At 39.0% G+C, this 26,779-nt stretch overlaps 1 protein-coding gene across 8 annotated transcripts; it reads left to right on the top strand.

The window, feature by feature from the left end:
* Window positions 1–14,919: 14,919 nt before the first annotated feature.
* On the top strand, window positions 14,920–22,173 carry LOC103467766 (uncharacterized). 8 transcript variants are annotated; one of them, XR_014088628.1, is made up of 5 exons: window positions 14,920–15,731; window positions 15,818–15,928; window positions 16,068–16,154; window positions 16,681–17,010; window positions 17,877–22,173. XR_014088628.1 is itself a non-coding variant. In XM_081609966.1 (5 exons), the coding sequence occupies exons 2-5, from the start codon at window positions 15,874–15,876 to the stop codon at window positions 18,287–18,289; spliced, it is 843 nt and encodes a 280-aa protein (XP_081466092.1). In that variant the 5' UTR covers window positions 14,934–15,731; window positions 15,818–15,873; the 3' UTR covers window positions 18,290–22,173. The 8 variants fall into 8 exon arrangements, 6 of the variants coding, with proteins under 6 accessions (XP_081466092.1, XP_008412666.1, XP_008412657.1 ...); XR_014088626.1 differs by having other exon boundaries at window positions 14,926–15,731; window positions 15,853–15,928; XM_081609966.1 differs by having other exon boundaries at window positions 14,934–15,731; window positions 16,110–16,154.
* The last annotated feature ends 4,606 nt before the right edge of the window (window positions 22,174–26,779 follow it).

The following is a 26,779-nucleotide window of genomic DNA, read 5'->3' as shown; positions in this document are numbered from 1 at the left end:
GTTAAAATTACTCGATTTCTATGAGTAATTACTGCAGTTTCATAATGTACTGATAAGGTTTACATTTTACCCAGTTTTTAAAGTACTTCCAAAAGGTACTGTTCAATACAAAAACATATTTTATATAACTTAAACAGCCAAAATGAGCACAGATTGTTACCTCATATTTATTGGGCAGATTCTATAAGCTGTTTTTTTACAGTGTGTTAGCACCTCATTTTGAAGGTGGCAGCCTGAGTGTTGTGATTCTCACACTGAGCATTTTTATGACTGATAATATTTTGATCTAATTTGAATCACCCTGTCACAAAACCCATTCAGTGGCCAAAGCCTAATTCACCAGCTGAGCCAAGATAAAGGATGCCGCTTGACTCAGTAACACAGTGATAGTGCACTGCCAGCTGTAAAATGAAAATATGATAAACCTTTGCACTTCCATACACTTGCATAAAGTTTTAACGTGGCTCTGTGTTAAGGAGGTTAGCCATTTTTCCTGCATGCCTCCAGCCAGATTAGTTCAGCAAAACATGCCTTTGATCTCCCCCAAGCTGGTTTCTGAGTGATAAACAGAAATTTGTGATGCATCAAAGGTGCTGACAACATGAGGCTTACAGGATCCACGGGTAACATGTAACTTAAACCTTGCATCTTTTTTTGAGAGCACCAGAAGACATGACAACATTCCTGCAAAAATGTAGTTTGTTTTGCAAATGAGAGAAATTACATTTGGAATACCTCTGGAGAGATATTAGCTTATCTTGGATGCTGAAGACAAAGAGCTAAAGAATCTGATCTCAGACTGTTTCCCCTGTGGCCCACTCCTTCATTAACAAAACAACATGGAAGGATGCGACGGAGTGTTTGATTTTTAATCTGTCAGCATTCTTAGAACAGGAGTTTGATAATACACAACATATCCCCGTCGCAAACTGGATGCAATTACAATCCCATTAACAAATAAATCATTTGTGGTTTTGCCATCAAGCAGATGCTAAAGTAGCGGCTACTCACACCCTCCCTCTTGCTCTCTGCTGTGCTACAGTTAACTCCTCACAGTCAAGCCTATCGTGAATGCTAACTATGCTACTTAGCATAGCCACTGATGATGGCGGATAAACAGTTTTCCTGGAACGCTAAGTTGTTTCTCCGCCATTTCCGCACTGAGCAGCACGTTCACAAGCATGACTGACAGCGCTAAGACGCTACTCCTGGGTCGGATTGGCTGTTTTTGATCGGGAGTGGTGCATTTCTTCAGATGGCAATAGAAGCACAGGAATTAGGTGGAGGAACTCCACCTAATTGTAAATAACTCCACAAATATGTAAAGAAAAAAACATGTTTTGGTAAAAACAAGCTTTAACTTGCATTAATATGAGAAGGAACATTTCCATCCGGGTTTATTTTTATAGTCTCGGACCGCTTAGAGTCACATTGCAGTCATCTGAGGCAGACAGCTGCACGACAATCAAGAATAGTCACATGCTTCTGAAGCGTGTTGCTGCTGCAGATGATGGTGAAACTGGTGTGTAACAAGGGCACAGATGGCAAAGCACAATGCTCCCTAATGTCTCAGTGATACTGCAGACGCCGGCACTTTTTTACTGATCAAAAGGGTAATTTTTGCAACAGAGTAGCTTCTTGTAGCAGGAAGCGATTACTAACAAGAGTGATGGCTCCTTTCAGATGTTTTGAATAGAATGACCTTTAAATTTATGAGGTCTGAGGAGTTGAACACATTTTTTCCCCTCACACAGCTTAAAAATATCCAAGTTTGTATTGATCGGCTGTTCTATGTGGGTCTTTCACTTTTGCTCCTTTTAGTGGAAAGTTTTTTTTTTCATTTATTAAAGCCATAAATAAAATTGTGGCAATTGCAGATAGTTTTCTTTGAGAAGTTACTGACTTTTGCCTCTAAAACTCTTTGTCAGCTAACTTTATTTTTGATTTACTGTTTTTATGTCACAGTCATCGGTGTTAATATTTTGGTGAGAGCAGCAGTAATACTTCCTACATTTCAGCAGCATAATGGACTCTGTGGTGATGCTTTCAAAGTTCAAAAGTAGTCAACGCAATCAGTGAACAACTCTGAATTTGTATGGCACAAGAAGGAACATCTTTTAGATTTGCATTTAATAACAAACTGTAAAAAGATAATAATAAAAAAGGTAGAAGAGTATGCTGAAATTCTTTGAAACTTCCCAAAGGAGCTAAAAATTATTTATGCATCAAAATAGCTGTGAAAGAGTCGAGCTGAAATGACTCTAACCAGCAAAGTGTTTACTAGAGAAAACAAGCAAATTTGTGAAGATCCATATACGGATACATAGAAATGCTATTTCTATGCATCCAGCTAAATAATAATTGGTAAAAAAAAAAAAGACATGCTTTTCTTTGATAGAAACAAGCAGTATGACTATGATAAACATGAACCCACAATGAATACTAATGAGGCTGAGAACATCATAAGCCATACTAACGATAATATTTGTAATATTACTACTACTACTACCACTAATTCTAATAAATTCATACAGCTAATGGTAAATATATACTTCTGCCTAGAAAATCCCAACTGCTTTCTGGGATTTCCAAGGCAGAAGATATAACCCATGACCTGAAGTGCAACATCAGAGTGTTATTTGTAAATGCCACTGATCATAATAACTTTTTGTCAACAAGAAAGTGAATCCAGCAGCAGATCAAGACGTAGCCGGTGGAAAATAAGGAAGCAGGAAGTTCTGAGTCAGGACTGTGACAAACTTCCTCTCCAAACGACATAAACACTTTAAACTTTAAAATCCTTCATCGGCGGTGGCTTCAGACTTCCACATGGACATTTGTCTGCAAATGTGTCCTCTGAATTATAACTGAAATAGAAAGACAATTTGTGAAATACACTTTTTAAAGTTAGGGATCAGTCTTGAGACAGCTGGATAATCTCTCTCTCTCTTTGTTCTTTACACAAAACATGGAGCTTCTGACACAATTTCTGTTTTAAAAAAGCGTGAAAACAGAGAGAGAATGAGGAATATTAAATGTCTGCAAGACAGCTGGCAGCTCACTTTCAGTTCCACTGTGTGAGCTGACTTCCAGGGTCCTGTCAAAAATAATAAACTAGCCTAATTAACTCACAATGTCATGATTATGAGCAACGACGGTTCAACACAGCCGCAAGGATACGATTTAATGTCACCTCTTCATATTAATGCACTTTTCCTCTTGGACATTATGGCAGATAATGTGTTATAGGCTTTAGAGCACTGAGGCAAAAAGAAGCAGCTGTTCAGATGTTTTAGAGTGTACAGTTGTGTTTAAACATGCTCCTGCTGATGTAGAAAGAGAATATGCACAGGTTCACCCAGTCTCAGTCTGTTGGAATGACACAAAATAGTGATGCACCATGAACTTTTACATCTTTTTCACACAATGAAAGTGTAAACTTTGAGGTATATGCCAGGGATGGGCCCCTGCAGGTAGCAGCCCTCACAAGACAGCTACCTCCAAGCAGGAGCACTTTGCCCTGCCTTCTTGATCCAGTCAAGACTGTACAAGTTTCAGGCTAATAGGAGGCATCCAAGAACGAAACCTAACCTAAAAAAATACATAGGGAAGGCAGAAGTTTTCCAGATATAACATGGACGAAAAAACATACTCCTGGAATGAGGTTTATATATATATATATATATATATATATATATATATATATTTTTTTTTTTTTTTTTTTTTTCTTTTCTGCAGAAGTCAGAAAAAAACTAATGCATGCTAAACATCTCTGGACATCCTGAAGGTAAACATCGACTGACAAGAAGACGGACACACCTGAAAACACATTGAATTATATTATGAATGAATTCTGACACTTTTAAGTTATTTGCAACACCCTGACTAACATTAATGCATGTATATTCGGCACTATTACAAGTTTTATAGTCGTTTAATACAAAAATCCTCTTTGGATCATGTGCACCGTCTGAGCCACCTGCTTTCCTCCCGCTGCAAGGCGGAGATCAGCTTCTCCTCCACACAATCGCAGCTTTCCTCCCACCGCGCATTTTCTCGAAGTCTCAGAAAAATCACAATCAGGCTATAAAAATAGCTCAAAAGAAGCTTCTTCTTCTTTCATATCAGAAAAACAACTCGAGTTAGGTCGCATAGTGACAAAGCGCAGCAAATGGCATCTAAAGGTGGGGCGCTATACCCCCCCACCGCCAGGCAGCACCGTACTACAAATCCGTGCTACGGGAGCCGGGCTGCTGAAGGAGAGCCGGTGGAAAAGGGACATTATATTATTTATTCACAAACAATTCTATGTTGTTAGTTGGGAGCGTACACACGAATAAAACGTAAATACGTCTGTAGTTGAAGGGCCCATTTCCGCCTCCTTCTCTTCTCTGCAATCCGCTCCAACTCACGTGACATGACGTTCGAGCTTCAGCCTGTCATGTCACCTTGCTGACGTCAGCTGCCTTGGGCCTATGCAACACACCAGTGACGTGGCTAGATAAGTAAACTGTCCTGTGACGTCACAGAGGGGTTGTATATATATATATATATATATATCTATATATACATAAGATCTGTTATTTGTATTCAGCTTCATTCGTGTATTATCATCATTCGACGTTCAAGAAATTTTAGCTATGAGTTCCTTTGTCAGATTTTCTAATTGGATTGGAGCTGGACTGGGGCTCCATAATCTAGAGCCAAGAAAACCAGCCCAAAACTATAAGATAGACGCCTTTACATATAACACAACTCTTAAACGAGCAGGAATAGTTCCATCTTTTGACTTGGTTGAAAAAACAAGAAGATTTTGTACTGGAGTGCCATTGTCTGGCGTTGAACTTTTAAAATCGCTGCATTTACCAACTGAAATGAAATCCCGTTCAACACAAACGCCCCGTAATGTATTTAGATATGGTAATATGCGTCTCTTCCCACTTCCGGATTTTGATGAAGTGAGGCCTAGAAGCTGATGAGGCTTCTAGGCCTCAACATGTAAGGTAAAGTAAAGTAAGTAAGGTAAGATAATTTTATTTATATAGCATATTTTCTGCAACAAGGCAATTCAAAGTGGTTTACATGAGTTAAAAGTAAATACAAACAAAACTAGAAAAATAGCTGTTCTTAGCGAAACAGCCGTGAGAATGCATATTTGCAGAATGATTGATGGACAAATACAAGACACATGAAAACAAAGATTAAGATGTAGAAAAAACAGAAGAAAGCTACAGTCATACATTGTAGAAAAAGTTTACATACTAAAATTTAGAAGAATTCAACAGAAGAAGCAGGAGTTTGTGTGCAACCTGAATTATTTGAAAAAGTTAAAAAGTGAAACAGAGCTTAAGAAAACGCATAATTATCATAGGAAGTGGAAATTAGTACAAAACCAGAAATCATTGAAACAGTTGAACAGTGAAACAGCAAAATACATAAACTAGCAGAAGCAGAAATTAGTTCATCGCCAGAAATGGTTGAAACAATTAAACAGTGAAACAGCAAAAAGCATAAACTAGCAGAAGGAGAAATTAGTACAAAACCAGAAATAATTGAAGTGAAATATAGTAAACCAAAAAGCATAAAGGAGCAGAAGAAGCTGAACATTTTGATATATGAATTGCTAAAATTGATTAAAGATTGCAGAAGACCTTAGCAGATAGTAAGACCAGTAGAAGTAGAAGGCATACAGAAAAGTACACAAGCAGAATGAATAGAAACAGATAGAAACAGAGCACAAGAGAAAAATACATTGAAGGAATAGGAGAAGGTGTGAAAAGCATCAATAAGCAGAAATTAGTACAAAACGAGAAATAGTTGAAACAATTAAAGAGTGAAACAGTAAAAAGCATAAACTAGCAGAAGTAGAAATTAGTACAAAGCCAGAAATAGTTTAAAAAGTGAAACATAACAAAACCAAAACCATAAAAGATCAAAAGAAGCAGAATATTTTGATATATGAATTGCTAAAATTGATTAGAGATTGCAGGGCTGCACAGAGACGCAGATGGTAGAGCTGTTGCCTTGCAGCAAGAAGATTCTGGGTTCAATTTCCGGCCCGGGTCTTTCTGCATGTAGTTTGCATGTTCTCCCTGTGCATGCGTGGGTTTTCTCCGGGAACTCCGGTTTCCTCCCACAGTCCAAAAACATGACTGTTAGGTTAATTGGTCTGTCTAAATTGTCCCTAGGTGTGTGTGTGCATGGTTGTGTGTCCTGTGTGTCTCTGTGTTGCCCTGCGACAGACTGACGACCTGTCCAGGGTGACCCCGCCTCTTGCCCGGAACGTTAGCTGGAGATAGGCACCAGCACCTCCCGACCCCACTGAGGAACAAGGGTGTAAAGAAAATGTGTATATATTTTTTTTTTCCTCTCGCCCAGTTCCCGTCTCCTCAAGTGTTCCCCAGGGCTCTGTACTGGGACCCTTGTTATTTATCTTTAACCTCCTCCCCCTTGGTAATATTTTTCTCAAACATAACATCCAGTTTCACTGCTATGTGGATGACACCCAACTCTATGTTTCAACCAAACCTAGTTCCATGCTTCTATTTTCCTCCCTCACTGATTGTCTTCTTGAAATAAAACAGTGGTTTACTCTTAACTTCCTCAAATTAAATTCCAGTAAAACTGAACTTCTCTTAATTGGTACTATACTATATTGGTTCAATATTAAGTAAACTTGATAATTTCTCCATTTCAGTTGATAACTCCTCCATTTTTCCCTCCCCTCAGGTAAAGAGTCTGGGTGTCATCCTCAATAGCACCCTCTCTTTTGCCTCCCATGTCAATATCACTCGGTCAGCTTGTTTTCATTTCCGAAATATTCTCAGTCTCCGTCCTTCTCTCACTCCCCACTCCACTGCTGTTCTGGTCCACAGTTTGGTCACATCTCGTTTAGACTATTGTAATTCTCTACTTTTTGGTCTGCCACAGAAAACTCTGCATAAATTACAATTGGTTCAAAATTCAGCTGCTCGTATCATTAAACAGACCCCTTTAATTCATCACATCACACCTATTTTACAACAACTCCATTGGCTTCCAATCACATGTCGCATCAACTATAAAATACTTCTTCTAACTTTTAAAGTAGTACACAACCTCACACCTTCATATCTCTCGGACCTCCTTCACATTGTCACACCCACCCGTTCCCTCAGATCCTCCTCTTCTGTCCATCTCACCGTCCCCCCTGCTCGTCTCGTCACTATGGGGAGCAGCGCATTCAGCCGCTCTGCTCCTAAACTCTGGAACTCACTCCCACCTGATCTCCGGAACATCGAGTCTTCGCAATATTTTAAGTCCAAACTCAAAACTCATTTGTTTGAACTAGCATACAACCTTTATCTTTGTACTGTCTTATAAATCTTGTTTGTGTTTTTATGTTTTTTATTACCGGTATGTATTTTATAATTTGCTTGTTTTTATGTCAAGGTGACCTTGGGTGTCCAGAAAGGCGCCTACAAATAAAATGTATTATTATTTTTATATATATGGACAGCTGTTGCATACAGGTGTGGTATACATATTTTTTCATATGTAATATTATTATATATTTTTTTCATTTGTTAAGGAGTTGAAGTGTGTGACTCATTGACAAATAATTTTCTGATGTATTATAATGTTCTGTTATAAGTGATTATAAAATAAATTATTTGAACGTCAGAACAGAGGGTGAGTTTGGCAGGAACTGAATACTCTGTTAATCAGAGGGTGCTAAAGGGAAATGCGACAATATCTGTAAAAATGACGCAACACATACCAGTAAATTCCCTAAAAAGTGGCTGAGAATTAGGAAATGCAAAGTCCTGGGTAGAGTCTTGATCTTATTGAAATGCATTGGAGAATAGGGCTGCACTTAAAACAACCCATTCCAGCATCTAACAGCTGAAAGGGGATACTGGGGGAAAACTGGGAGATAAGGAAAATCTCAAACTTAGAATATAATGAAAAAGTTCCACCGTCTTTGTCTCTTATTTCAGAAAGTGAAACTGATACATTACACGGAAATACTTCAAGCTTTTATTTCTATGTTGATTATTGCATTCAGACATTGAAAACTCAGGATTGAGTATCTCAGAAAAGCGGAACATTATGTGAGTGAATAAAAAAAAATCTTATATTAAGAATTTTTCAGACTGATAACTATGTTGATATCTGTGCACTTAATTTTACATGAACTATCGCATCAATGCAGCGTAATATGAAAGCGATCAGCCTGTGGCTCTGCTGAGGTGCAATGGAGGCCCAGGTTGATCTGACAGCAACACCCGATAGATTCTCCACAAGGTTAAAATCAGGCCTGTTTGCTGACCAACCACAGTAACAACATGGTTATTGAAACAAGTTTTGATACCTCCGGCGGTGTATACACGTATCAAGTCCTGCTCTAAAATTTCCACGTTGAAGACCAACACCATCAGAAGACACGTTACCCCAAAGCCATCACCGACTGTGAAAACGTCACACTGGACTTTGTGCAACATGGATTCTGCACCTTATCACTCTTCCTCCAGGCTCTGGGACCTTGATTTAGAAATGACATGCAAACTTTACTTTAATCTGGAAAGAAGAATTTGGAGCATTTAGGCGTCTCATTTATAAAACAGTGTGTAGGATCTATTGGTCTCAAACTCCAGTCCTGCAACCTTCAGATGTCAGTTTTCTGGACCAAAACGTTTTATCACGCAGGTTGTTTTCAACTAAAAAATGGTTGGAAACCCATTTCATTTGTTGCATAGTCTGACGTTTGTTTTCTTATTGAGGTTTTTGCTGATGCTTCAAATTAAATTGAATCCTTTTTGTCTTGCATTGCAAAATGTGAGGAGAAGTTAGGGCGTGGCATGCAATGCATCTTGTAACAAAGTTAATATTTTCCTAGCATACTGTACTGAAGCAGTGTGACTGTTATGGTGGTTTATCAGCACGTAAAAATACATTGCATTTCAACAAATAAAGATAGTTTAGAACACTAAAATGTGCATGCTGCGGTTATGAAAACTATTACACAACTGGTAAATCTTGGGTATTGCTTTTGATCTGAGTGTATTCATCACAAATCTTGAGAGTAACAGGCTCGAACGTGATTTAAACAAGAGACTCACCGATTTGGGATTTTCGCCAGTCATTCAATGGCAGCCAAGATTATTGTGAAATTTATCTTTTGTGTTACGCCCTAAAGCAGCAAACATGCCAGTTATTACATGTTCATTTAAAAGCTGCTGACTTGTTAAATAGTGTGTCCAATTCCTTTTACATACAGTACTTCCATTACCTCCAAAGTTTTGCCCATCAAAACTTATAGTCATATAAAACAAATCAGTACACTTCAGTAAATGTTCTTTTAAAAAATCATTAATGTCATGTTTTATCTTTAGTAAACCAAAGACATGGACAAAATGTCCTTTTGAAGATTTTCTTTATGGTATCTCAGTAAACTCCAGGTCTGGGATCTGACTCAACCCATAACTTTCTGTTCTTCAGTTTTCAATTTTTCCTAGGTGCATTTACTGGTATGTTAGTCATTGTCATAGAGCAGGACCCGGTTCTTTGCTTTATTTAATGATCAGGATGCATGAACGTTTTTTTTTTTTTTTTTTCATGCATCCTGTGATACACAATAAAATTGGACAGATGCTGCAAATTATCCCCAAACCATGATCCCCCCTGATTTCTGTTTCATAGCTGGAATGATGTTATTTTACTGACGTTTTATATTTAGTTCACACCAAACATGAACTCTGTTCTGGTGTCAAAGTAATTCAATTTTAGACTATTTTTTGCTAAGATAAGCACAACAGAAGTCGTAGCTTCTGTGACTGTTGTCTGGAAGTTAAACCTGTTTGTATATATATAAAATTTTTGTATATTTCATATATCATTTTCTTAATCTTGCAGTTAACTTTACTATTTATTTTCATTAAATATTAAGCATCTAAATATGTAAAAAAAAAAAATTATATATATATATATATATGTAAAATACCAATATATATATATATATATATATATATATATATATATATATATTTCCTTCTCATCCTCCGCGGGTGGTCTGTTTCATCCTCTGAGCTCGGGTCCTCTACCAGAGGCCTGGGAGCTTGAGGGTTCTGCGCAGTATCTTGGCTGTGCCTAGAACTGCACATTTCTGGACTGAGATGTCTGATGTTGTTCCTGGGATCTGTTTAAGCCACTGCTCCAGTTTGGGGGTGACTGCCCCGAGGGCCCCGATGACCACAGGCACCACTGTGGTCTTCACCTTCCAGGTCTTTTCCAGTTCCTCCCTGAGGCCCTGGTATTTCTCCAATTTCTCATGTTCCTTTTTCCTGATGTTGTAGTCACTTGGTATTGCTACATCCACCACAACGGCTTTCCTCTGTTCTTTATCCACCACCACAATGTCCGGTTGGTTCGCCATTACCATCTTGTCTGTCTGGATCTGGAAGTCCCACAGGATCTTAGCTCGGTCATTCTCCACCACCTTTGGGGGTGTTCCCCACTTTGATCTCGGGGCTTCCAGTCCATATTCTGCACAGATGTTCCTGTACACTATGCCCGCCACTTGGTTATGTCGTTCCATGTACGCTTTCCCTGCCAGCATCTTGCACCCTGCTATTATGTGCTGGACTGTCTCAGGGGCCTCCTTGCACAACCTACACCTTGGGTCTTCTCTGGTGTGGTAGATCTGAGCCTCTATTGCTCTGGTGTTTAGGGCCTGTTCCTGGGCGGCCAGGATGAGAGCCTCTGTGCTGTCCTTGAGTCCAGCTTTCTCCAGCCATTGGTAGGTTTTCCTGACATCAGCCACTTCAGTTATTTGTCGGTGGTACATCCCATGTAGGGGCTTGTCCTCCCATGATGGTACTTCCAGCACCTTGTCTTCTGTTCCCCATTGCCTGAGACATTCGCTGAGCACATCGTCTGTTGACGCTTTGTCCTTGATGTATTTATGGATCTTGGATGTTTCATCCTGGACAGTGGCTCTCACACTCACTAGTCCTCTGCCTCCTTCCTTACGGCTCGTGTACAGTCTCAGGGTGCTGGATTTGGGGTGGAACCCTCCATGCATGGTTAGTAGCTTCCTAGTCTTAACATCCGTGGCCTTCATCTCTTCCATTGGCCAGCTAATTATTCCGGCAGGGTATCTGATTACTGGTAAGGCATAGCTGTTTATTGCACGGATCTTGTTCTTGCCATTGAGCTGGCTTCTCAGGACTTGCCTTATTCGTTGGAGGTATTTGGCTGTGGCTCCTTTCCTTGTGACCTCATCGAGGTTGCCATTTGCTTGTGGTATTCCCAGGTACTTGTAGCTGTGCTCTATGTCTGCTATTGTTCCTTCTGGGAGTGAGACCCCTTCTGTGTGGGTGACCTTCCCTCTCTTTGTAACCATCCGACCACACTTCTCTAGTCCGAATGACATCCCAATGTCAGTGCTGTAGATCCTGGTGGTGTGGATCAGTGAGTCGATGTCTCGCTCGCTCTTGGCGTACAGCTTGATGTCATCCATGTAGAGGAGGTGACTGATCGTGGCCCCATTCTTGAGTCGGTATCCGTAGCCAGTCTTGTTGATGATTTGGCTGAGAGGGTTCAGGCCTATGCAGAACAGCAGTGGGGACAGAGCATCTCCTTGGTATATGCCACATTTGATGGACACTTGTGCAAGTGGTTTGCAGTTGGCTTCAAGGGTGGTTTTCCACAGCCCCATCGAGTTTGCAATGAAGGCTCTTAGAGTCCTATTGATGTTGTACATCTCTAAGCATTCAATGATCCAAGTGTGTGGCATTGAGTCATAGGCTTTCTTGTAATCAATCCAAGCGGTACACAGGTTGGTGTGTCGGGTTTTGCAGTCTCGGGCAACTGTGTGGTCTACAAGGAGTTGGTGTTTGGCTCCTCTGCTATTTATGCCTATGCCCTTCTGTGCCTTGCTCATGTATTTATCCATGTGCCCGCTTATCTTAGCCGCTATGATGCCTGACATGAGCTTCCATGTTGTAGAGAGACAGGTTATTGGCCGATAGTTGGATGGGACTGAACCCTTCGAGGGTTCCTTCTGTATCAGGATTGTGCGCCCTTCAGTTAACCATTCAGGGTGAGTCCCATTTTGTAGCAGCTGGTTCAGTTGGGCTGCCAGTCGCTCATGGAGGGCAGTGAGTTTCTTAAGCCAGTAGGCATGGATCATGTCAGGTCCTGGTGCTGTCCAGTTTTTCATACCCGAGACTCTGTCTTGGACATCTGCCACAGTGATGGTTACCGGTGCTTGTTCAGGGAGGTTGCTGTGGTCCTCTCGTAGAGAGGTTAGCCACTGTGCATTGCTGTTGTGGGACGCCTCCCTTTCCCATATGCCTTTCCAGTATTGTTCAGTCTCCAGCCTGGGTGGGTCCGCTCTGTTGTTATTACCCTGCCATTGAGAGTACACTTTAGCTGGTTGGGTGGCGAAGAGCCGGTTAATCCTCCTGGCTTCATTCTCTCTCGTGTATCTCTTTAGGCGGCTGGCCAAGGCTTGGAGCCTTTGTTTGGCAGTTTCGAGTGCTTCAGGTATGGGCATCTGGCTGTACTTCTTGGGTACTGATCTTTTCATTGCACCCCTTTGGAGCTCTGACAGTTGACTCACTTCCCTCCTTGTTATCTTGATCTTAGCCTCTAACCGTCTTTTCCATGGTGGGTATTGGGTCTCATGGTTGCTCTTATAACCAAGCATCTCAAGGATCACTGATGCTGAATTGTATATCAGCTCATTGGTTTCTGTTATGGTGTTGGTAGGGATCGTTCTCAATGCTGCATTCACATCTTCAATGAGACTTTCTGATGGTACTTCACTCAGCCGTTGTAATTGGCGTCGAGGTCGTCTGGTGTTCATTCGGGCCATGATTCTCTCTCTCAGGTCAGTTGCTGCCTCGTTCAGCTCAGATGGTTCGTTCATTACTGGGGCTACATACCCAGTCTCTGGGCGGGGAGTTGTAGTTGACTCCCTTCTGACCTGGCATCCTGGCTCCTTCCCGTAGCACTTGTGTCGTACCTCGTCAATCTCCAGTTGTGACAGCAGTTGCCGTTTGCGGATGTTGGAACACTGAGCTACTAGTTGTTTGGCAGTTAGTGTTGACTGGGGATGTCGAGCTAACCATTCCTCCCACAGTCTTTGCATGTAGCCCCTCTGACTAGGATTACTTGAGTAGTAGCATTCCAACAGATCCATGTTTTCACCTCTCGCCCATTTCCGTCTTGTTCCAGTAGCCCATTTTTCATCAGGGTGCTCTGGTTCCCCAGCACCTGACGCAGACCTTGTTTGACCGGGCGACGTCTGAGCCGGCATGTCGTGCTTATTTGTGTCTCTCATGGTATGAGGTAGGCTATATAGCTCCAAGGGTCTTGCCTAAGGACCCACACTGAGAGCTCAATGTCACCATTGTAACCGTTTGCCCCAGCCCCCAGCCTGGCCTCGAACCCGGGTCTCCCGGGTGGAAGACTGGTGACTTACCTATTGAGCTATACAGTCAGCTATATATATATATATATATATATATATATATATATATATATATATATATATATATATATATATATATATATATATATATATATATATATATATATATATATATATATATATATATATATATAGAATAACAATAAAATCACAAAAACTTTAATGTTTTGCTATTTGAATAAAGAGTCATTCACATTCTGGCAAAGGAACTCATTGTTACTCAAAATGCTTTACCTAAAACATAGAAAATGGATTGCAGCCTTCCTCTACTTACTTGATTAAATTTCCAGAGCGAGGAATGAAGTGTGTGATAAGGGTTGGTCGCTTTGAAAGAGTTGTTGTAAAACAAATAAGGAAGGACAAGTCGAAGCTCAAGCAGTAGAACGTGTGGAAGTGGGAAATGTCAAAACAACAACAACCGCTCTCCCACACCTTAAACTGGGTAGAGGAGAAAATATATTCTTCCATCGAATTAATTTTTACCGCAGAAGTCGGGATTTTGTCAAATCGGTACGGCTGTGTGAAAAATTTTAATAATGATAAGTAGCTATCTTGTCAGATATAAAGTGTAGACTTTAAGAGTTGCTTATCTCCCAGAGCAACTGACAGGAACTAACGGGGTGGCCCTATGCAGTCCAGTTTAAGAATAGGAATCATGTTTATCTGTGATCTAATTGACACAGGTCTCCATCAGTGAGACCTGTGGCAATTATTCATTTGTTTTCATGATAATTGATAATTTATTTAATAATGTCTGAGACCTTTGTAGTAGAACATCAGTTGGTTCCACTGAATTTTATTTACCAGAGTAAAAAGGTCTAAATATAAATGCACGCCACACTTTTCAGACTTTTAACATTCACCTTTCTGCTAAGCTTATAAGAAAATCCCAAAAGCATGCACAAACATTTCTAGTTGCATAAAGCTGGAAACATTTTTAGAAAGGGTGGCATTTATGCACGCAACTTTAATTCTCATTTCACTGCGACACTCCCAAAAAGAACAAATATGCAATTGTTCAAATATACAAAACAGTTTGACAAGTTTCTAATAACAAGTTCATGTTTATATATTTTACAGATTGCTACAAATAGCTGGTTTAAAACAGTAAAAAGTTACAAAGTGTTCAGTTGAAGGAGAGCTTATTTCTTTCCCAACAGCTTGAGCTTCATATGGATCTCTGAGAGGTTTAGGAGCAATTACTTCTACCAGCATCTTCAAAGCCCTGATGCAATGCCTGATCAATATGTTTATGGAAACAGAAAACTCACTGCTTCATCTTTTTTTCTGTTGTCAGTGCTGATCTGCAAGATCATTTAGCATTTGTTGTAACGAGGAAATTGTTTAACATATATATATATATATATATATATATATATATATATATATATATATATATATATATATATATATATATATTCACTCCAACTCATGCAGAGCATTTTTTTAAGAATCTCATTAAAGATTTTAATCCGTTTGCATCAGTTACTGCCAAATTTTCTCTGCCTTGCGACACTGTATTTGCCTTAAGATTTGCATTTTGTTGTACAGCCATGAAGAAAGCTCACGAACTTGAATCAGTTTAGATTTACGAGTGAACAAAGTAACTTCCTGCTCCTGCCTGTATGCCAAGTGAAGGAAAGCAAGTCAAAGCATGTGTGTGTGTGAGTGCGAGTGCGAGTGCGAGTGCGTGTGCGTGCTTGGGAGGGAGTGTTGGGGAAATTTACAACTACTTACCAGAAATGAGTCATCACTTTAGAAGCAGACACAATGAAGGTCTTCACAAAGTGCAAGTGGCTCTTTAATATATTACAACATTTCCCCTTTGGCCATAATGAGAAAACTAGAAGAAAAAAAACAACAACTACAGTATCAGCATAAAATTTTTGGCAGAAGAATTAGCACAATCTCAAAGGAATCATAGAAATCTCTAATTATGTCTTTTTCCTACTGCTAGATGAAAAGGCTTTTCACTCTTAGGCTCTGATTTATCTCTCTCTCTTGCTGTCTCTCACTTTCTCTCTTTGTCTCTCTCTCTCTCTCTCTTTCTCTCTCTCTCTCACATGAATACACACGTCATTTGTGATCTCCTTGTTTTGAAGGTTTTCAGTTCACGTCCTCCAGAGCGTCTAGTCGGCAGGCGTCTCTTTATGATTTTGTAATGATTAACTTTACATCCATAAAAAGCGTAGAGAAACCAAGAACTCTGGGACGAGCAAAAGAAGAAGTGAAGAGAAAAAAACATCCTCCACAGGTCTGGTCTGTTCAAGCTTGAGACTTATCAAGGATGTGGTTTTGAAATCACAGTTCGACTTCATTTACTTCATTGTGTGTTTGCAGAGAGCAGCTCTAATTTAAACCTTCCTGTGTTGCAGTGAACTGCGGGACGGTTAACAATGGAGTTCACGGTTTTGCTCTTCCTTTTACCTGCATTTACGCTCACAATGCAAGGTAGGTGTACGATCCGTCCTCCTTGACTTCCCAGAATTAAAAAAAGAAAAAAAACTGTAAAGAATGTAATCATAGGAACAAGTCATTTGTATTTATATGACTCTATGTATGTTTTTTTATTGTTGTCGTGGACATTCAGCCCACATTTCATATAGGTTTGTGGGGATTTGTTAATCCACAGCTCTTTTACGGTCCTGCCGTGGCATTTCAGTCACTCTCAGCCCAGGTATTTGACTGGACCACTGCAACAGTTTGATACTTTCCCCCCCTTCAGTTGTTCTGCTGTAGATTTGCTGCTGCGTATGGAATCCTTATCTTGTTGCATGACCCAGTTTAATGTGAGTCCATGAGTCTGACAGAGGGCATCAAGCACAACAAAATCTGTAAAAATTACCTTATAATAAACACTTAGAGTGTCAGATAGAGCTGGTGTTTTTTGGGTAATTTCTTCAAGTTGAACTTGTAAAAAGGGGAGACTGACAACTGGCCAAAATGTTCCCCAAGTTTATTGGCATTAGCAATTGTTTTTCAAAAGTCATCACAAATGTCTTTCAGTCTTGACACTGGGTTTCACATCAGTATGATCCACTAACAGACTTCCACAATCCCTGCTTTTATAGTAATCAGTTATTAACTGCATTTGACTAGCAGCAGGAAACTTTCCTCCGTAACTCAACATAATTAACATACTAATATACAAGCACACACTTTTTTTTCCGTTACTAACCGAATATCTACATGTTGACTTGCAGACTCGGTAAACTTGGAGGTGAGCCCCGAGATATTCGCAGAGTGTGGCAAACCGGTTTCCCTTCACTGCAACTCTTCATCACCTCAGCATGGACTATTAGTCAAATACATGGAGTGGTCCCATGGCAACATGTCTTTATGTTCGGTGGACAGCGAACAAGCAATAACCAAATTACAAAGACACTACGAAAGTGACTTTGACTGCAAGTACGAAGATGGACGACTGTCTTTGGAGTTTGAAAGAATGCTGCCTCTGCAGAGCGGACAGTACAGGTGCAAACTGCGCTCCAACAAAGGAGTGGCAAATGAATGCACAAAGGTGCAGCTGCAAGGTCAGAGTCTATGCTTTCACTTTTCTGGACGGATTTTTCTGAAAGCAATTGTGGTAAATGTTTAAATAAACCGTAGTATTCAGTCGTAGATTCTTTTATCTTTCCACTGTTTTTAAATTTCTTGAATTTTTGTGAAAAAGTAACTGGGAATGTGTAAAGTTGTTACGTGGGTAGCCGTAGGAGATGTGTACATTGTCGTCATGAAGGAATGGACACAGTAAACGAGAGTCTTGAGTCTCGTATTCAGCACCAGATGAGAGATTGGTTTGCCGATCCGTTGCTGTCCAGTTTTCCTGAGGCTGTGTAAACTGTGGTCTCTGGTTCCTGGAGCAGTATTCTGCTCTTGTAGCTCATTTGCTTTAAGGACTTCCATGTTTGTTCGGTCACGGCAATCATACTTTGGTTTTAACGAGTAATTATTTAACCCCTGGTATCTCTGGAGGGGCTTGCTGTTCTTTCCTGATCTTTGAAAGAACAGCAACAAGATTTCTTTTGTGGATGAGGAATTGTGACAGACTGTATATTTTCTCATTTTTGGATCATTCTCTGTAAGCCCAACAGATGTTTGTGCGTGATAATCGGTGTAGATTTGCAGTTTCTAAAACACTCTGGCACCAACAAGCATACCCATTAAACACAAATCTTTTTACTCCTTCTGGCAAAATGTTTTACCAACTGTAGATGCCTAAATCCACTGACTTCTTGTCATGGATGATGCTTTTATTTGACTAAAGAAGCCGTTAACCATGTATAGCTAATAAATTGACTATTGAGTGTTAATTCAAGAGACATTAAGAATTTTCACAATATTTGAGAGTATGATGTGGAAAAAGCAATTTCACCACATTTCTCATCTTTTTCTTTAGATTTCTGTGGGAAAGTGGAAGCTGTTTTAAGGAGTGATGGTCCATCCTGCATCTTCAACCACGTCTATCCGGACGGGGATGTGCACTGGTTTCACGACTCTCGTAACGTCTCAGACGGGTCCGTGATGCAGCACACTGCTAAAAGCATCGACAACCACGGCTGGATGATCATACAGAGTTGGTTGACCCTAAACGGTACATCGGAGAGAAGTTCACACAAGCCATACAACTGCTCTTTGAGAAGTTCTACTTCTGGGAAATACATTGCAAGTACTTTAGTTCAGAAACATGAACGTGGGGCCGTTCGAGGTGCTATAGGGTACGGCCGCTCTGCAGGAAACAGAGAGAGCTCACAGCAAGCTGGGAAGATTGCTTTGGCTATTTTAGTCACACTCATTTCCATGTTAAAATAATGAACTGTGCAAAGTAAAAACTCACTCTGGGGAATGATAAAACGTCAGAGTAAATGATTAGTAATCTGTTCCATCATTAATAAGATGGTAGTCAGAATCTATTAAAGAACTATGGCAACCAAACAGATGGGTGAGTCATCTTGCCAGGCTGGAATATTTCTAATTCTACCTTTTAATTCTTGGCTCAGGTAAACAAGAAAATTACAGGCTGTTCAAATGTGATAACAAGGATGCTGATAATTTTAAACTATAAAAGTACTTGGCTGACAGAGAGCGTTAGATGAGGGAACAGGGCTTGTTGGTTCCCAACACACAACTTGAAAATACACCTATACAAAGCACACGTTAACAGTCTGGCTGCTACAAACTAAATTAATGTTAGAGTAATGAGTTTTGATAGCTGGGCAGTGCGGGTAATGAGCGTTTTTTCAAGCTTGCCCGCTAAAAAATGTAGAGGTCTATAATTCTGAGGTAAGGTGTTTAATTGTAGATACTTTTTAAACAGCATCTAAAATATATAGAGAAAATTGTATTCTGTGGTTGATAAATATTTGATCAATTACCAACCAGCAAGATGTCAGGCTTTCACAAATCTGTTAGTTCATCTTTCAAAAACAACCCTCCTATGGTCCATTCATTACCTGCATTAATTACACCTGTTAGAACTTGTTACCTGTGTAAATGAGAAATGCTCACACACTCAATCAGATCCCAACCTCTCCACCAGGGGAAACACCAAAGATCAGTCTAAGGACAGGGACAACTCTATAGATCTGCACAAAGCTGTAGAAGGAATGAATGGTCCAGAGGACGATAGGCAAGCAACTTGGTCAGAAGGCAATAAATAACTGTTGGCGCAATTATTAGAAAACTGAAGAAACACAAGATGATTGTTAGTTTTCTTCAAACTGGGGTTCCATACAAGTTCTCACTTTGTGGAATAGCAGTAATCATGAGAAAGGTGACTTATCAGTCTAGTCTCAAAGGTTACCATAGTAACACATTCTGCTGTCATGGATTAAAATCCTGCAGTGCGTGACCATTTGATTGATCCAGAGGACTCATTGGTTCAAAGAAGATCAAAATAAAACTTTGTGACATTAACTCCACCAGCATGAGTATAAACCTAAGAAAACCATCACATGTGGGTGGAAACATCATGCTTTTCCTGTAAAACTCACTGGATAACTTTACCTTATTGAGGAAAGGATGCATGGAGACACCAGCCGTGACATTTTGCCCTACAAACGCCTTGGTTCAGTAACACTATTCAGGTTGGATTATGCTACACTGATGGGCCTTTCAGCATGACAACGACATGAAACCTCTGCATTCTTTGAAAATGGAGAAACTTGAAAAATCTGTGGCATATCAAATACTTATTTTCCGCACTGTAAGTCTTCAGACCATACATCATTTTAATAATATGCTTTGCATTGCATATGCTGACGTAATAATAATGTGGGTGATTGACTCCACTGTATGTCACTCTCAGACGCACAGACATGGAGGATAAAATACTGTAAATATTTTATAAAAATATAAAATACACACGCACTGTAAATGATCTTATCCGTTTGTGGAATGCAGAACGATGCTGCCCTCTGGTGGTCTAATAGTTTGTAGCATCAAATTAAAAACGGAATAGACATTTATGTTTCATTTATGGAAAACTAGTGCATACTAAGTTGAGCGTAGCAATCATCATAGGTTGGTGTGTCATTTTTTATTGTTCACCAAATTACATCCCAGTAACAATATAGCCGTTTACAAAGTTATTAGAAACATAATTTCCCTATGTATTTATATTTTTGATGAACTCACCAGCAGACTATGCTACACTAATGAACCATAGGCTATATTTTTGGACTTATAAGTAGTTCTACTGAGTAGTATATTCATTGAAATCCACTAATCAAACCTAAAACAGTTTGTCACAAGTCTCTGTTGTAGTTAATTCATTTCCTATTTTAATTTTAATTTTGAATTAACTAAATTAAATAGTGATGCACTGTTTAATAACTGGGATCAATTGGAATGTATGTGTGGTTAATACTTGTTGTGAAATATGAATAAACTGAATTAAGTAAAAAATGTTTCCTATATCCAAAGCTAAAGATATTTGATCCAATCGGCACTGATGATTTTAAACTGAACTGATTATATAAAAAATACTGATTAGATAAAACTGGCAGTAAATATACACATTTAAATCTAGTGCTGCTGAACATGAGTTTTGCCCTTTTATGGTCTAACATTTCTCCAACACAGCCTGATTTTCTTTGCTAGACCACAAATCAACACGAATAATGATTGCAATGTACAGTGTCCAAACTAAAATTGGATTATTATCCTGGCTGATATAAAAGTAGCTAAGTAGCAATTATACATTGTTTAGTACTGTTGGAAAATATTGTAAAATCCCTTGTTAGAACTGAAAACGGTAAATGGACAACATTAGTGCAGCTGTAGTGGGTGTAGACCCACAATTTAAATGCTTTCAGAGGCCAGGTCTTATACTTATTTGGTTTGAAGAAATGTAAGAGAGCATTTGAATGATGGAGAATTTGATATGGATTGATATACATAAATAGGAGTGTTTTTTTTAATCTATTTGCACATTTTACTTTGTTTAAAAAATTTTAATGTGAAGGCCCATTAAAAATTACATTTTTAATGGGCCTTCACCATGAAGGCAAATGTAGCTTCAGGGTAAAAGCTTTTACTTTCTAACGCTTCAGTGCTCCTTGTTCCAGTCATGATAGCTCTCTGCCTGTGATGTCACTGGATAAAGGGAAAGGTTGAGCTTTTAAAGGCCAGATTAGTCACACACATGGGACATGGCAAGACTGAAGTGCAGCTCAGAGTCACTGTGAGGAAATACTTCAATGTGACTTTTACCAGTGCAAGGTGCACAGATGTACCCTCATACAGGCCTAACATACGTACAAACTAACGTTGAGTTTTAACCCAGATCTCTTAATGGTTTAGAAAATTATTTTTTATTTGTAAGCAACAAGTTTCATCAGTATCCAACCAACTAGCCTTTGAATAAAAAATAAAAACTGTATCCCAATTTAATATGTAACGAATGTATTTTTTTATTTTCTGAGCTTAAATTGTGCAAAGAGGGAATTTAATCAAGGGTAAATTACTTAATCTTGTGATTTAAAAATATATATATATGTTGTATGTTTTCTGATTGTTATTTTTTTATTTTGTATATTTCTTTTAGTTGTGTGTAACTGCAGTGATTCTTACTTCTGAAGACATGAGAAATGAGTTCTGTATTATTTTCTCCTAAATAACTTTATACCACTGGAGGCCAATGTACTGTATAATATCTTGTGGTTTAAAATGTCATTCAAACTTAGGGAAATTATCAGTAAATCGATAAAGCCATATTCTAGTCACTGTTAATTGTAAAGAAGAAAATGTGTGAAACATAATTTGATCTTTAAATAAGTCTTTAAATAGCTTTAAGGAAACTTGTGTAACATTTTGCTGTGGGTCAAAATCAATCAGCCTTTAAAAGAGTTTTTCAGTTTTAAATCTGCTGATGCTTTTCTGAAATGTTTCACAATGATAATAAGTTGCATCAGTAATTTTTTTCCCCCAGTGCCTGAGTGAAATGATAGATTGCATATCAGTTTTGTAAATTCCCGTCCATGTTTAGCATTAGATGAACTTACTTGCAATGTGAGACAAACCAACCAGAGATGGACTCCTGGAGCTTGAGTGAGGTGATGGACAGCATCCTGGGAATAATATTTTCACAGTCTCTTTCTTAGCTGGCACAAATAAAAGACTGACTGGTAATGTGTGGAAAAGTGTGATTCCTTTCACTGATGCCATGCAGAAATAAAGTCTTCTGGTGACACTAATGGGAAGTTTTTCTCTTTTTGCATGGCTCCTCAAAACAGAGCTGACTGTTTCAGCTCCCAAATCTTAATCTATTATCATCTTTCACCTTATATTTTAGCTCAACTTGGTAAATGTAAACGTTTTGAATGTTAATAAATCCGTTTGCATGCAGTGTTTTTTATGAAAGCAGTTATTCTTTCTTTTGTGTCATTTCAACCTTTAAAAATTATTTTATACACAAAAGCAAATGTACAAAACATTGCTTTGTCTTGTTTTTAATCAAAAACTCACCAAAAATAATTGCGCGTGCATGTACATTTTTCAGTTTTAAACATTGCATAGAGCTGCAGTATTCACCTGTGACCACCAGATGGAACAAGCTAGCCACACAACCGTTTTTGTAGCTGCAGACTGAGAATCTTGTGATCTTGGGTACAAGATGTCCACGTTCTGTTGACAAGTTTAAAGCGCCATTCTTGATATGCAACAATTTTATTTCTTATTACGCAGGAATAATTTTACAACACAAAAACATGGATTCAAGTATAGATATTTATCAGTTTACAGTCTTTTGTTTTTACTGCACTATTTCTTAAGTTTGTGCAGCTACGGTTGCTGGTGGTGCAGGTGAAAATTGCTGTTGCTGAATTTTAAGGATTTGTCATTTGTAAGCTAGTAAAAAAGAAACCTACATTTTTATAAGGCGCCCTGTGGCCTTGTTGCCTCATCCCTGTGTTTGAGGTTTTTCCTGTAAGCACCTCATCTGGCCAATGTACACAGTGGGGGTTGTTAGGTCAGTTTACGATGACAGGAGTGTATGCTAGGCTTCTGGTCAAGTTCCTATGGCAACTGAGAGGTTTTTTTTTTTATCGTCTGCCCCGACTTAATTCGTGTTTGCGTATGTGCACTTGTGTGTATGTGTACAACCAAATATCCCAGTGGGGTGTTATCTCCTCCCAGCAAGGTTTACCTTATCGCCCTGACAGCCGGCAGGTTGAGGTTCAGGCGAGTGGCCTCAACTAGGGTACATGCAGATGAGCAGCGGGAGGGGGAACCAAACGGATCAAAACGAAGATAAGAAGCCATGAACGATGGAAATGTGAGCAGGGATGGAAGGACGCAACAGAAGAAAAAAGTGGAGGGACAACAGTAGTGGATCACAGAGATAAAAGTCAGTTTATGTCAACACTCAGCCTTTTACCAAACATTACTGCAAATGTGAGATAAATCTGGATTAACTGTCCCAACCTGTGAAGTCTGTAGTGCTCAGTGTTAATAGTAATAGTTTCTGTAGACTTTTCTACCTGAAAGCATACACCTACTGAGCAATCTACCCACACACAATGTGCACATTTCATTTGAAACAATGCTGGATGATGAGATTTTGAATCCAGAACCAGTAATCACCTTGGAAAACCTGTTGTTACCTGGCAACACGTGGAGTGTTTTGTTGGTAAAAACGACATGTTTCATAGCGATGTAAATCCATAACAGGAACAATGTACACATGTTGATTTCCCTGAGCAGCTTCTACATGCATAGAAAATCCAAAGTGAGGAACACACAACAGTTTCTAAATCCAAGGGTAAAATTACACAAATTAATGGAGAGGAAGAAAAACATACACCAATCAGGTGTGGCCCACCTGCCCTGTGTGTCTCTGTTTGCTGACAACACAGCCCTGGACTTCCCTCGGCTCCTTGTGGATGGTGATTGGTGGGAGTCTCTCCCGTCTCAACGGCTGAAGCCTGTCACTCCTTCAGGGTAGCTATGGGTGTCCTGGTGTCACTAGACTCCTTCTTGCCCTGTCACTCAGTTTGTGAGAACGGCCTGATGTAGGCAGATTTACACACTGGGCCATATTCCTTCACGTTCTTGACGATTTAACTGAACTCCAGGGGATGTTTAGTACCATAGAGGTTTTTTGAATCCATTCTCTAACTTACACATTTCAGTAACCTTTTCTCTGATTTACTTGGAGTTTTCCTTTGTCTTCGTGCTGTAATGGTAGCATGAAGTACAAAAGAACCCTGGTAAACACTGATTAACCAGGATTCCTAGTTAATCAGGAGTACTGATTAACCAGAGGATGGACCTTCCAGGTACAGGTGTCTTTACACTACGGTCACTTGAGACACGCTCCCTGCACTTAGGTGGTTTTAATGCCACTCATTGTAAGGACTACTGTCAACTAACTGGACCTCTGTTGAATTAGGTTGGTCAAATGAGAAGAGTATTTATGGAGTCACTTATTTCATGTTAAACATGGAGAAATTAGTTTTCACTTTGACATGAAAGAGTTTTTCCTTTGTATATTCTCTTGATAAAATGATGAATAAATAAATCAGCAGCATTCACGTCACCAATCCTTGGACATGATGTTATTCCTGATCAGCGTATTCATAGGGAAGAATTTTTAAATATAGTGAATATAATTTTTGCCATAATCAACTCTTCTCATCTTTGTAGCCAATCATGGAGTATTACTAAGCTGTTTTTTTTTCAGTTCAAACATAACTATTTTATTCTCTTTTGAAGATTTTTTGTGGCTTGGAAAGCAACAAGAGGTTCAATCATTTCATAGTATTCAGTGTGAATGCACACCCCCCAAAGGCTTTATATAACAGCTCTACAGAAATCCATACACGAACATCTCAGTGAGAAAACTTCGTCTGCGTTCACCTCAGTGAGTATTGGCATGTAAAGTTACATAAGGAGAAACTGCAGACGTAGGTGCCAATAAAAAGAAAGATTATCTCAGGGCTGATTCTCTGTATTCTCAAATGTTTTGGATCATCGGTGAAAAACGTCGCCTCAGTGAAATAAAAGATGATCTACTACAACAACTACAACATTCTGTGTGCCGTGGTTTGGTAACAAAATAGTCCAACTGAAGAGAGTTACGTCTGGTGAAGACATAAATACTCAATGGAACGATTTTCAGGAATGACAACTCAAAAAAAGGGGGGTATTCTTGTTTTTGAGGGCGATTGAGAGCTGATTTTCCATCCATAACATTGTCGCTCCTTTCATGCAGCGAAACGTGAGGATGGCATTTGGCAGCGTAGTAAGGTGATGCCCAGGGCTCAGAGCCCACGTGCCACAGCACAAGGTCATGTCCAAGTTTGTCCAGAAAGATAGAGTGTGGAGAGGAAGGGAGAGATTAAACGGATGCCCTTCCATGTGCATGTAATATTTAGGCTTTGATGTTGAAAGTGCATAATAACACATTTAAAGTTTCCAGGTTTCTGTTACTAGTCTGCAGATCTTGATCCGAAATGTTTCATGATATTTGTGGGGCATGCCGCTCTGAACACACTGCAAGTCTGAATAAATACATACATTTGAAATACTTTATTTTCAAAATTATATCAGGACCTTTACAGCACGATTTCTCTAGAATTGATTTTGCCTCTTGGTCATACGTAAACTTTCTTCTTGAGTCTGAATTACAAAGTGCCAAGGATGTGAAAAGGGTCATAAAGGATGGATTTAAAAAAAATGTTTTTGATGCGTTTGTGGTTTTTGAAGTTGCATCATTAATGTATTGGCAGCACGTTTTGCTGTTCGCTGTGCATTTCCACCTGACAACAGTAGATTTTGTCTTTTTATTGGTTTTGGAAGCAGTACAAGTAGGAACTTTTTTCATTACATTTCATTCAATATTTTAATAGAAGTATTAAACATTTTGTGTGATTAGAATCAGGGTGTGTAAATGATTCTGAAACTAATTATATTTATACATGGATTTAGTAAACACTAATTCAAGAAAAACATTTTTGTAAATTATTCCAGCCACCTGGATCCTGCTTGGGATGTTATATGGAGTTAAATATCTATTTCATGATTTGTTGACTGTTTATTTAACAGAAATGTCTATAACTAGAACCCTTGTAACATAAATTCGGTGAGAGTAAACTAGTTTGCTGTCTTGGTAATTTTTTTTAAATAACCTAGATAACAAAATGTGATTCACAGAAACCTAAAACCACCAGTTTGTCATAAAATCCCAGCATGAAAGTGAAAGGGGAACCATGCTGATGGTTTACTGAAAAGACATTTAGATATTATCAAAAGCAAAGCAAGAGACAAATACAGTAAAAGGAAAGCAAGGAAATGAGAAAAACTTTAATTGGATGGACGGATGTTAAACTACAAAGCTGTAAAGAAGCGCAATTCCCAAATTTCAATGATTGTCTCTACAAACTTTGCTTTCACTATTAAAACACATCATAGTCTTAACTGAGCCTTGGGATCTCATTTTTCCAGCCCAAAGGAGAATCACTGAAAAAGTTGCCAAAAATTAAGTCTGAACTTTCTTTGAAGTGAGAGTTCAGAAAAATGTTCTAAAAACATAAAGGGATTCTCTGTGGACTTGTGTTTGGCAAGAAGCTGCAGATTGTTGCTCTGGTTGTGGCTTAATGAAGGTACAACATTAATAAATACTGTATTATGATAATGCCAGAGTTTTGTTTATAGCGCCACAAATAATAGATGAGGCTCTGTCCATATCTGAACATTTATATCAATTTTCAAATGTGTAGCTTAAATGCTGCTGCATTTAGGCCTGGACTTTAACACCTTCAATATAAACTATTCCATTGTAATGTTTGTCCTGCTCTACTT

The sequence above is a fragment of the Poecilia reticulata genome, chromosome 1, assembly GCF_904066995.2.
Source record: "Poecilia reticulata chromosome 1, P_reticulata-male-v2, whole genome shotgun sequence".
Lineage (NCBI taxonomy): Eukaryota > Metazoa > Chordata > Actinopteri > Cyprinodontiformes > Poeciliidae > Poecilia > Poecilia reticulata.
Note: the sequence above shows the minus strand (reverse complement) of the source record. Positions and strands in the feature narration are given on the sequence as shown.